Source organism: Agelaius phoeniceus, chromosome Z (assembly GCF_051311805.1).
Source record: "Agelaius phoeniceus isolate bAgePho1 chromosome Z, bAgePho1.hap1, whole genome shotgun sequence".
NCBI classification, from domain to species: domain Eukaryota; kingdom Metazoa; phylum Chordata; class Aves; order Passeriformes; family Icteridae; genus Agelaius; species Agelaius phoeniceus.
The window spans coordinates 708242-720985 of NC_135303.1; the positions used below are offsets into that span (position 1 = coordinate 708242).

Sequence of the window (12744 nt, forward strand, 5' to 3'; positions counted from 1 at the left end):
CACGCTGATGAGCTCCCCCAGGGGCTGATGCGTTTCTGGGTGTGCGCATCTGCTCCTTCTCCCGTGCTGTGCATCACCACCCTGCTGCCTCCTGGGCACGCTCTGGAGAAGCCTGGCAGGATTTTAGCCCTCATCCTCCTGGGTGTGGGTGGGGATGGTGATGCACTCAGTCACAAAGTGTTTTATTTGACTTGGAGTCCAAGCTGGGATTTATCATTTGTTTACAGGTTCAGGCCTTTCCTCTGTGCTTTGACTTCAAACACTGTTGGCATATTTACTCCTTTGTTATTTTGTTTAATTTTGTTATAAGATAGAGGCAGTAAGTCCCAGATTATCAGAAAGATGATGATAAATTGCAGCCAGTGCAGAGGAAACCCAAAATTTTCATGAGGAAGAATAATGGATCGTTTATGAAGCAGACTAAAAGACCTTTTTATTTTTTTGTTAAATTGATGATTAAAGGAGAACAGAAGGCTTTGAGGTGCTTGAAGGGTGTTAACAGCAAAGAAACACTGCAGTTAGTGTAATACAAAGGAGTACAACTGGAGATATTTGGAATAATTTAATGGAAAGGAAAATTGTGCTGTCTGATAACACTTTTACATGATGATCATTGCTGCATTATGGGTTAGTGGTAAGCACACAAATATATAGGTCTGATAGCAGGCAGAAAGAAAATAACACAGAAAAACTGGAGCATTTGCAGGGAAACCTCCTAATGGGTGTCCTCTGTCCCACAGAACTCTGTGTTTCTGTAAAATAGATGAGCTTAGGTTCTCCAGAAATACTCCAGGCGCAGTGTCTGTGGCCCTCCTCAATTCCTAACTGTGGTTAAATTGCATTTTGGCTAATACTCGATTCTGCAGTTGGGTACAGACATTCCTTGGGAATAACTGCAATGCAATAAATGAGAGAATTTCCTTAGTTCTTGCATTTCAGTGTGGGAAGGAAGAGAAAGAAACATTTACTTTAGGGAAGAAATTGAAAGACAAAGGATGACAAAATAAAACTGTAGATGTGTTCCATGAAATAGTGATTCACTGTAGCCTGCCTCTTCTGTGAGCAGTGTTGTGCTGGTCACCATACAGTCCTGTCCAGAAATTAAATTCTAGATTGCTGTGGTAGAAGAGAAAAAAAAAGGTTAGAACACAAGGACGTGGCAGACAAAGAATATTATATATCCTACTGCCTTCCCTGCATCCTCAGGTGAGGAAAATAAACTGGTTTTCTTTTGGTGCTGTCTGTTGACTGACTGGAGAATTTCAGAAGGCTAAAGGAGGAATGTTTCTACAGATCAGTAAAATAGGAAAAAATACCAGCATAATTAGTTATGGACAATCTTTTTTAAACTTTCTGAGACTGGGATGTCCTGGGAGTGTGACTGAATGCAGGGAGGTTTGGGAGCCCTGGTGTCCACAGGACTGGGTGTCCCTGTGCTGTGCAGCACCAGTGCAAACCCAGGGAGGATTGCAGAGCCAGCACTGCCCCTTGGGGGCACTGGCAGTGTGCAGGAGGGGTGGGGACTGCCCAAAAAGCCCTTCCTGAGTATCGCTGCCCGGGGGTTATGTACAGACCCCAGACAGGACAGGGCTGCTGGGAACGTGCCTGGAGCTGTTTGATTTCCCAGCATCAGCCTCATTCCATGGCCATGGCAATGGGAAGATGCCACCAGCTCACATCCCAGGCAGCAGACACAGAACTCAATGTCACAACTCACTCTAGGAGTTTTTTGCCCAATCCCACAAAGCAAAAGCACATTGACAGTGTTTATATCTGTACAGTAAATATTCTATATTGACAGTAGTTCTGTCCAATCACTATAAGCACAGGTACCTGTGGTTAAACAGTGCTTGCTTATTTCAAACACAATACCTGCTTGTGAGCCTTCAAACACAATGCACAGAGCTCCATTATTAAGCTTTAACTTCCTAATATCTTGCTAGATAAACTTTCTGTAGCTTAGGGAGTTATTCTAGACAAGGGTTAATACACAGATCATTGCTCTATTTGTCCTTGCTTTTCTACTTTTTACATCATTTTTCTGCTGACCAATCTCATGGCTGCTGCTCAGCTCCAATCACAGTTCTGCTGTCTCTGGGGCCTGCCTTTTGCAGCTGTCCCAAACCCTCTGATTCTGTGGATTCCCACACCTGAACAGGATCTGAAGGTGACAAACTGTGCTGGCACTGGGGAGCACCCAGAACCCTACAGCAAAGTGCTTGAGGCGCAGCACAGGTGGCTCAGGAAGGGAGGGGAGGCTCTCTTGTAGAGCTGGTGCTGTAGGTGAGGAGCTGCTTTGTTTAGGGAGGCAGCTCCTGCCCTGTGGGTGTCACAAAGGAGGCTCTGGCAGGGCTGTGTGGGCTTGGCCCCAGGGTGGGATGTTCCCTTCTGCAGGATGCCCTGGATGGGTGCCTGGATAGGCAGGAGAATCTTCCCTTGTGCTGAGGAGAGGATGAGGAGTGGGCTGGTGTGTCCCCTGTCCCTCCAGGCAGGGCTGGCAGAGCCCAAGCTGTCAGTAGCTTCCAGCACTTTAAACAGGGTGCTGGGTTTCCCTTTCTCTGTGTTTTTTCTTCTCCTCCCTGTGTTCTGGTTCCCAGTCTCTCCCTGTCTGTGCCTGACCTTGCCTTTCAAACCCTGCCCTGTCCACAGGGCCATGTGGACAAGGTGTGGTGCTCCTGACATCACCCAACCTGCTTTTTTTGCTGTTTGCACCTCTTTGCCCCTTTTCCTGCCTTTGTGTGCACATCTGCCCCCAGCAACAGGAACACTGGAGATCAGCTCTTGACAAAATCCTGAGGGCAAGAGATGGGACAATTGGTGTGGTTAATTAATCCCCCTAATTACTGGGGCAAGATGGTGCAGCTCTGTTACTGTCCATATATTTTATTTGCATGCCTGTCACATTTTGAAAAAGCAGAAGAACCCGCAAGTGAAAATGCAATGATTGTAATGATTCAGACATAATGATTCCTTCCCTTCTCAGTGCTCTACCCAGGAGTTCTTCTTGATAGTCAGCACCCTGTCTCGTCTGGACTTGGAAATTCAAGCTTTTGTCCCAGTCATACAGTCCCATGTGAGATCTCCTCTCTTGAAAGATGCACTGTTGGAAATCCCAGACCTTCTCTCCCCAGTAAAACAGTATTTAAAGATCCTTAATGAAGAAGCAGCCAAGTAAGTAGAGAAGATACATGATTTTTCTGTGCCTCATAGCCTGAGTAAATGTGTTCACTTATGCAAATTATGCCTCTTGGTTTAATACACCTCAGTTTTATATTTTTATTTCGTATTTATGTGGGTACAGTTCCTTTTGTAAAGGTAAACTAGGTGAGGCAGTATTTTGCATAGAGGGTGTCTGCCTCAGGGTGAATGAGTTTTTGAAAGTTTCTCATCTGCTTTGGGAGATGAATTTACAGGAAAATACGTTTTGCATTATGTTAATTGGTTTAACAGCTTTTTAATTAATTTTTTTTAAGAGGAGCTATTCCTTTTGAAGAGAGGCTTGACCTTCAGCAGAGCTCTGATGTCAGCAATGTGCCTTCCACTGTTTTTGTGGAAGCTTCCTCAGAACTGTCTGCACTTTTTGTCTTGTTTATGTCCATTGTTGGTCCATGAGGAAAAAAAAAGACAGAGGAGGAAGATGCTGGGTTGGAATTAATATATGTTATATTGGAGAATACCTCTAAATAATTAGCTGTGTACTGTTTGTTCTGAAGCACTGCTGCCTCCACTGTCATCTCTGGGTTCTTTGCTGAGGTTGTGGCAGAAAGTTCAGTGTGTTGTTATATGGGGGCAGCACAGTCTTAACTTTTACATTGAGAACAGACTAAAAAAAAAATACACTTTATTAACAAAACATCTTTATCTTTTCCAAACTGAGATTGAAAAATAAATCTGAGAATCAAAGCCTAGAACTTTATTTTATTTGCTTCTGATTTAGAGGTGGACCCAAGGAGTATAAATTTAGAAGCTGAGAGGGGCAGAAGGATTTCCTCTGCCCAATGGCAAGGTGGGATTATGAGATTTCTGCTGATGCCTGGTGCCCAATTATAGTTGTGACAGTTTGTGCCAAAACAGACTGTATCTAAATCATACCAATCTAAATTATACCAGATTTAGTGTAGGTAGTTTCAAAACATGGGGTGTTTTCTTCTGTCACTGTACTAACAATGGCTAGAATAGTATACACGTTATAAATGATTTGTAGAATGGGTACATTGTATTTACATTTATTCAGAATGATTAAGCCAATTTACTTTCTGGCCTTTATATATCTCAAATGTATGTGGTGGTATTATTTTTACTCAAAAACATTTCTTTCATCAAAATCTTGGCTTCTGCTCACATCCATCCATGCACACAGATGCTTGAGCACAGACTGCATCACGTGTTATTTTTGTTATGAGGTGTGGATAAAATCCTGTAATTCTTCTGAAAAGTAGCCCTTCCTCCAGGTTTTGGGGTTTTTTAGCAGGGAGATTGAGATTTTGGGATTTCTGTTTTTGAAACTGTCAACATTACAATTTTTTGTAGGCATCACATAGGAGTGACAGTCTTCACAATCAGCTACTGGCTACTAGGGATCTTTTTTTTTCTTGCCTTGCATTCCCATGGAAACTAGTCTAATTAGCACGAATTTGTTTCTAAAAATTAGTATTGTACTTTAAAATGGCATCTTCACTGTCACTTATGTAATCCCAGTGAGGAAGGAGTGCACAGCCAAAGCTCAGCTCTGTGCTGCCTGCCATGCCACTGGCTCCAGCTGCAGCTCCAATTTGCAGGCCAAGGGGCAGTGGAGTAAGTAGAATATTAGATTTTTTTATTGCTTCCATGTTGTGGTACTTTCAGTTGGCTAATTACTTGCTCTCCACATATTAGTTTTCAAGGTAATTATATAATTAACGTGCAGAGTTCTGTATTGGCTCTAGAATGCAAAGTTATATTGCAATTAACTTAGGGCTGATCACAGTGCTTTTTTATTGTTTGCCTGATACTTACTAGGGTAAGTGAAATTTTTTGTTATTTTTGTTGACAGCTGTATTTTTAATTGCTAGTTCAGCTTCCCAGTTTTAACCATTTGAATGGCAGTGCTTGTTTCAGGTTTCAATCCTGACTTGAGCTAGTGCTGCCAAAACAGTTCTGTCATTTTTTCTGGCACTGAAATTAGAAAAGGGCATTGTTTTGCATGTGCTTACAAGTATTCTGGGTAATCTTTTCTGGACAAAAGAAGGAAACTGCTCTGGGAAAGTACTGATGGCATTCTGCTTCCATGAGGGCCTTGAGGGGGGGATTTTTCCATGCAATCCTTACAAAAATGTGCCCAAATTTGGCCAGATTCTAAATGTGTTGAAAATCTGTGTTCATGGCATGCAGAAATCACCTGAAATTTCATGTTTAATTGCAGTACAGGTGTTGTCAGCAGTTGGGGTGCCTTTCTGCTCCTGTCCTGAGCACAGGAGCTTTCAGTGAAGGGGCTCTGCTATGACCAAGCACCTGAAAATCTGTACTCAGAGGGGAATTGAGCTAATGTTCCAACAGACAAAAATAACAAAATAAGGATGCAGCTGGTAGAACTGAGGTACATCTCTCCCTTTTCACCATTGTTTTACCTGGCATTTCTCTCGGGTAGGACTGGAGATAAAACCCAGTTGTTCAAGGACCTGACAGACTTCCCTGCCATCCGAAAGAAGAAGGAGGAGATCCAGGATGTGCTTTCTAAAATCCAATTGCATCTGCCGGATATTCGTAAACAGATTAAGAACCCTTCTGCAGAGTATGTTGCAGTTTCGGGTCAAGAGGTACTGTGGGCTTTATTATGTATGACTGTACCCATCCTTGCCTGGAAAATAGCTTAAAAGCGGGACTTAGCTGGAACTGTGTTCCCTGAGTGTGGTGCTTCATGAGGGCATTTGACTATAATCTTTTGTACAACTTTGAAGAGCAGCTTTCTTGCTGTGTGACTCCTTTATTTGTTAAGTCAATCACTTCAGTGACTTAAATAATAGAAGCACAGTAGTGGAGTTGAATATGGTTCGGTAATGCTTTGCTTTTCTGTCTGCGTAAAAACACATACTTCCAAGGTTAATTGTATGGCTATTAAGTACTGGAATACTCTCAGAGAACCAGGAAGCACAGCATTTGGTTAATTTGAAGAATGGTGAAAGGATTTCTGAGTACTGAGTCAGACTGTAATTTGAAAGATGGGAGAGGAGAGGGAACAGTATTAAAGAGTGACAAGTGTTGTTTTAGTTCCAATTCTCGGAAATGGTGTTCTGGACTGGAACTTTTCCTCGTGGATGCTGCACGAGTGTGGGCAGGATGTGATCCAGCCAGCTGAGAGGTTCCGTGGTGAAAAACAAGAGACAGCAGCCCCTGCCACGTTTGTGGGGAAAGTGAAAGGAGCAGTCAGGTAGCACTGCTCAGTGTTCTCTTCTGGAACTGAGAGTAGGAAGCTGGGAAAAGCTCTGAAACAGAAAACTGGGGAAAGAAAGGAGTTAGGAAATGGAATGAGAGGGGTGAGCAGAAGAGAGGAGTGGGTGAGGACAGGGACGGAGGGGGCTGGAATTGGCCTGTGGGGCACTTTGGAAGCTGGGAAAGTTCCAAAAGACGCAGGAGGGAGGAAACTGATACTGCTGAAAATGAGGGAAGGGATGAATTAGAGACAGCAGCCTTTGATAAAGACCTGAAGTTGGATGTTCCTGTGGAGGGTGAAGCTGAGAACAGGAAACACACGGCCCAGGAGTCGGGTGGGCTGTCAGCACAGGGGCTGAAATCCAAAGGAAAAGTGGAAAAGTGTGTTTGAGTATTGTCTGAGGCAGGGAAGAGCAGGATCTGAAGGGTTTCTCTCAGGGAAGCTGGGTTAATAGCTGCCATCTGTGTGAAGTAAAGGAAAAGAGAGGAGCTGATCAAAGAGAGGAGAGCATCCGAGGAAGTACTGAAAAGTGGTTCCAGAGGCAGCAGTCACTGCACACATTTCAGAGGGGAGGCCTTTGCAGCAGGGCAGAAACCTCTGCAGACAGAGATATGTCTGGGTGCCTTGATGAAAGGAGCTGCAGAGGCTGGGGATTGCTCTTAATTTCATGACATCTGGTGTGAGTGTGCAACAGACACCAAATGAGGCAGCAGAGAGGGGTCAGGGAATATGGTCAGTGGGAAAAAGAGAGATGCCAGAGGAGTGGAAGTAATGGAAACAAAGTTGTATTGGAGGAATAGAACACAGGACTAGAATAGGAATTTATTTGATTTGAGCTCTTTCTTCCTCAGATCTGTATGTTTTATTCTTCCTGTGTTCTTGTAACGCCCTGATAAATGTGAAATTCAAATGCTCTTTCACTACAGAGAAATACCTTGGAAGTGCTTTGGGCAAATTAACATTTAGTGCACCCTGTCCTTGCTCTATTCCTGTGTTAGGATTGTTATCCTTGTTTATTCTTGGGGATGACTGCTGGCTCCTCTGGAAGTTTCTGCCTAAATCCCATTAGCCACAATGGAGGAGTTTTTCCAGACATGGCTCTTGTGGCTTTCTGTAAATGTGGTCAGGTTCTGTGTTAACCTAATCTCTGCAGGAAATCTGTTTTCCAGCTGAATTCTGTGACGTGAGACTGCCTCAACTCTCTGACACCCAGGACCTCAGGCTATTGTTACAGAGATAACTGACATGAATCATGTGAAACAAACACGTAGATCTCAGTGCTCTGAGCACCCTGGCACTGCTGCTGCTGGTCCCTCTGCCTCCCTGTCTGACCCTGAGCCCACTCAAACCTGCAGCAAACTTCTGCAGGTGAACCAGGGGGACGTGTGTCAGAACCCCAGCTTCTTCTGGGCAGGGAAGAGCTTTCCCTTCTGGGCTGCTCCTTCTCTTCAGGCCGAGCCTGGTTTTCCATTGTATTTGCAGGGAATGTCCTGATGAAGGCAGGAATGATGAATCTGACTCCATGTTCTCAGAAGGCTGATTTATTACTTTATTATACTATGTTATATTAAACAATACTATACTCTTCTATACTAAAGAATACAGAAAAAACACAGACAGAATGCTAAAAAGATAATAATGAAAACTCCTGAGTCTTTCCAGAGCCCCAGCACAGCTTGGCCCTGATTGGCCAAAGAGTGAGAACAACTCACAGCAGAATCCAATGGAACAATCACCTGTGGGTAACCAATCTCCAAACACATTCCAGACAAGCAAAACACAGGAGAAGCAAATGGGATAATATTGTTTTCCTTTTCTCTGAGGCTTCTGAGCTTCCCAGGAGAAAAATCCTGGGCCAAGGGATTTTTTCAGAGAATGTGAATGCCACAGTTTTCTTCTGGTGCTTGCATTTTCTGGATAAATGATGATTCTGATTCTCTGGCTTTCCTGACTTCCCATGGTGTGTAACATTATATTTCTGTTATTTCAGTTTTTGATAGAAGTCAAGAATTCCCATAAATCATCTGTGCCATCTGACTGGGTTATGGTTAGTAGGTACGTAAAATGTCTTTGAAGTTTGGTTCTGTTTTAATTCAGAGGAAAAAACAAGGTATTTTGGTATTACAATTCATTACATACATATTCTCATTGTCCCATGTGTTAAGGTTTGTTGGGGGTTTTTTAAGCTGAGAACCCAACCAAACTGTAAATCTATTGCTTAAAAGAAAAAAAAACCCAAACAAAACTGAGAATAATTGATTTGTTACAACATTTGTTTTTACACAGTGCATCCTCAAAGCACAGAATTACTCATTCAATTCTTCAAGGTGCATGTACTGGTTTCAGATCTATGGCCTTGATTCAGTTGTGCTTGTAGCTTGCACATGGAAATCCTCCATACAATTTTGATTGTTCTTGTTTTAGTCAGAAAGATTAAAGTAGCTGTGCCAACATCTGCTTATACATCTTGGTGAATTCAATGCATTTAAAATATAACTGTATTTACACATGCAGACTAGTTCTTCTTCTTTTGGTACTTGTTCTAATGTAAGCTTGATTTTGGATAATTTTCCAGCAGGTGAAACAGAGATGGACTGATTTATGTAGTTGGCTTTTTTTCTTTTCAGTCATTTGATTTATGATTTGAATGGTTTGAATACCTGAAAGTTACAATGTCCATGTAAATACTGAATTCTCTACAAGCCCCAGAGTGTAATGTGTGAGCACAAACATCTCTCCCTAAGCTGAACTCTGTTGTGATGCTCTATTCAGTTATGCAAGAATTAACACTCAATTCTCTTTTAATTAAACTTCTTTTAATACTGAGCAGTGCACAGATCAGACAGAATTAACATGGTGAACAAATTGCAGCTAATCTGGATTCTGTAAAAGAATGCCTGGATGTGCCAAATTGAGTCCTTAATAAAAACACACAAATGAATAGCAAGTGAAAACTAGCAAGACAATCTGTATTAACTGTGTTTATTTCAGGCTTATGATGGAGTTTTCCTCTTCACAGTGAATTTGTTTTTGTCTGTCTGGGTGTGTATCAGCCGGCCATGCACCCGGGCAGCTGTTGCTGAGCAGTTTTGTTTTGTGCTCTGGGGTGATGATGGCACGCTGTGCAGGGCGTTCCAGAGCCTTCTGAGTGGGCAGCAGTGCCACTTCACTCCCAATGGAGGTCACTGCCCCCATGGGAGAGCCTTCCTTCAGCACAGCCAGTGTGGGGGCTGGCGGGGATGAAGGAAATGAGTCCAATTTCGCCTGTGGATGGAGCAGCTGATTGCTGGGTGTGGAAAAACGTCAGTCACTTGTTTTTCGAATTTTAGAAGTTTAATAGGAATAAAATCGTTATAAAAATAGTAATACAATTGGAGTAATAATAATTGGACAAATTGGATTAGGACAATATGAGACAATAGAGACAAAGAGTTACAGACAGTCTGGGCACCTTTTCTGGGCAGCAGGAACCCGAAAAAGGACCCAGGTTAACAGAGGATTAACCCTTAAAAGCAACAGCCTGTTGCATATTCATATACATCATACTTGATGTATAAATTCCATTCAAACACAGGATTCTGTCTGGTCATCATCATCTTCTTCCTCTGAATGCTGACAGTGCCTTTGAGGTGGAAAGAAGTTCGTTTGTTCTGATAATGGGGCAATAAATTCCATTTCTCTGAAAGATTCAGGTGTCCTGTGGCTGCCATCTCCCTGCAAGCCCTTTCTTTAGAAAAAGTATCCTACATAGCACGGTTTCTATTTTAACATTTTTTTAATATAACCTTAAACTATATTTAACACACTACTTAAGAGAATTAATACAGCATCACTTTCTACCACAACACATATAATATTCATTTGAATATTTGCGAAAAGCCGGTCATGAAGTGCATGCATTTTTGCGTTTTTCACACTGGGTGGCCTTGATCCCCACGAGCTCTGTGTGTCTCTGTCTCCCCGTGCAGCACCAAAGCCGTCAGCCGCTTCCACTCGCCGCTGGTCACGGAGAGCTACCGAGTCCTGCAGCAGCTCCGCGAGCAGCTCGCCCTGCTCTGCGCCTCTGGCTGGCTCTGCTTCCTGGAGTGAGTGTTCCACCCTGCGCCCGGCTCTGCGACACAGCAGGGACGCCAAACGGAGGCGTGAATAGTTGGGCACAGCTGTAACTGGCTGGTGGTCGGTTAACGTGCTGTTCTTCCTTTTAAACAGCTTTAAATGGCTGAGCCCCAGCCCTGAGACCAGCAGCGGTGTCCCTGCCTTTTAAAATTCTGGTGGAAACACACCATTAAGTATGCAAGGTGTTTCCCAAACTCTGAGTAATAATACCACAGGATTAACAATCTGAAAGTGCAGCTGACTCTGAGTGAAACTGAGCCTAGTGGGTGTCATTGGTTTTATTATATTACTCTTTAATATTACACAGTAATTTTATTATTCTTTATATCTTATATGCTAGATTGACCATGAGAGTTACTTAGAAGGTGGTGGGAGTTTTGTTGTCCCTCACATCTGGCACATGTGTTTGTCTGAGATCAGAGTTTTCAGTGGGGTTATTTGCCTGTTTAGCCAAAGGATCTTCCAAATGGGAGTTTAAACAATACTTCCTGAACTTCTGAATGCCTTTAATTTTTCAGTTGCCTGATTATCTGTTTTTTTTTTACTTGCATGAATTGCAGAACTGCTGAAATTGTTCCTTTTGTCATGCAGTGATAGCTTGCAAGACCTTAGCAAATCCCTGCTCAAGTTGTCTCACTAGATTTGCTTCCCATTAGGAGCCCAGAAATTCTGAAAATCGAGTAGAAACTGGAAAGACATTCCAATTGACATGTCTCCAGCTGTGTTTCCTTTGCAGTACTGTAAAAGAGTTGTCTCCACGTTCACTTGTCTGTTCTCAGCAGTGCTGCAGGAGAGCAGGAGACAAAAAGGAAAGACCTGTGTGTAGGAAAGTGCTCTTCTTTCCCACCCCTCCATTTATTTATGTCTTTGTTTATTAAATTTTGCTCCCCTGCTGGTTTTATATTCTATATTGTAGCTTTGAGACTAGAAGAGAGGAAAAAAGAATTCCAGAGGACTAAGAGAATGAACTCCACTGAAAACTCTGTTCTCCTGATAATGTCCTTATTGTACTGGGGAAGCAGCACCATAAATTGGAAATGAATTCTTGAATTTTCTGTTGTAGATACCATAATTCATTGAAATTTTAGACAAATCCTGCGTTCAGAGTCTCTTAGTTTGGTTCTTCTTTGACTGTAACTTACAGCTGAATCAACAGCTGAGGCTGAACTGAGGCTGAATCAACAGCTGGATCCAGCTGCTGGTATTCTGTATAAATTCTGATAAATTGTGGCATTTTTGTACACCTCATTTAGGCAGCAGGGATCAACTGCTGACCCTTTATGAGCTAGCTAATGAATTTAATTTTGCCTGATTTTCTGTGCTTGAACAATAATTCACTGTTAGAATGGGAGGTGAAGTCCACCTTGATTGAGGTCCTCATGTTCTGTCTGATACACTGCTGGGAGATTTGGATTCAGAGTGACTTAAAGAGCACAGGAGCTCTGTGAGGAGCTTGCATGGGGTGCATTTTGACAATCCTTTTGTATTTGTGCGGAATTGTTTCTTTCCCTGTTTTTGTGTAACTTTTCCCCGTTCTGATGCAGCCGTTTCAGTGAACATTATCACCCCGTGTCTAAAGCCATTTGTCACCTAGCAACTGTGGACTGCCTGTTCTCATTGGCCCAGGTGGCCAAACAAGGAGACTACTGCAGGTAATCAATTTTTAATTTTTAATTTTTTTTACGTAGGATTTCATGCGGAATTATAAGAGCGTACTTAAAAATAAATTATGTTTTAATATGTGTGCCGAGATAAAAATCACTACTAAAATTGTTTACAGTAGTTTCAACTTAATCTGATTTTGCAGAGCAACACTTCTGGACTTAATGCAAATCTGTAAACATTGCAGTTCCAATTTGACATGCTAATGTTTGTTGTTTGACCTGAGTCTAGTAGGTGATATCTTACTTACACGTAAATAAATGCTGGACTTTTTTCATGTCCTTCTGTGAAAAATTATTGGGTTTTTATTCTCAGACAGGTCTGAGTTTATGGTATCTTTCTAATACGTAAGATATTAGAAAGTGGTATCTGTGTGATACCTCTGTGGTATCTGAGGTGTGTTTGAAAGGTGTATCTCAGGTAATTAATAGTAAATATCAGCCCCAGCTTGCAGAGCAGTGGTGATGCCTCAGCTGGGCTCACGTGTAAGAGCTGAGCTGCTGCTTCTGCCCCAGACCACACACAGGCAGGGGGGTGAACAGAAATCCACTTGCAAA

The 12744-nt window shown here is 42.5% G+C and overlaps 1 protein-coding gene across 1 annotated transcript in view; it reads left to right on the forward strand.

The window, feature by feature from the left end:
• The window catches only part of MSH3 (mutS homolog 3), a 95511-nt gene that overhangs the window by 59789 nt on the left and 22978 nt on the right, over positions 1–12744 (forward strand). The window contains exons 14-18 of the mRNA XM_054651654.2: positions 2984–3171; positions 5627–5795; positions 8400–8464; positions 10378–10494; positions 12070–12177. Of these exons, the coding sequence (XP_054507629.2) occupies positions 2984–3171; positions 5627–5795; positions 8400–8464; positions 10378–10494; positions 12070–12177 (647 nt within the window). The remainder of the gene's footprint in view (positions 1–2983; positions 3172–5626; positions 5796–8399; positions 8465–10377; positions 10495–12069; positions 12178–12744) is intronic.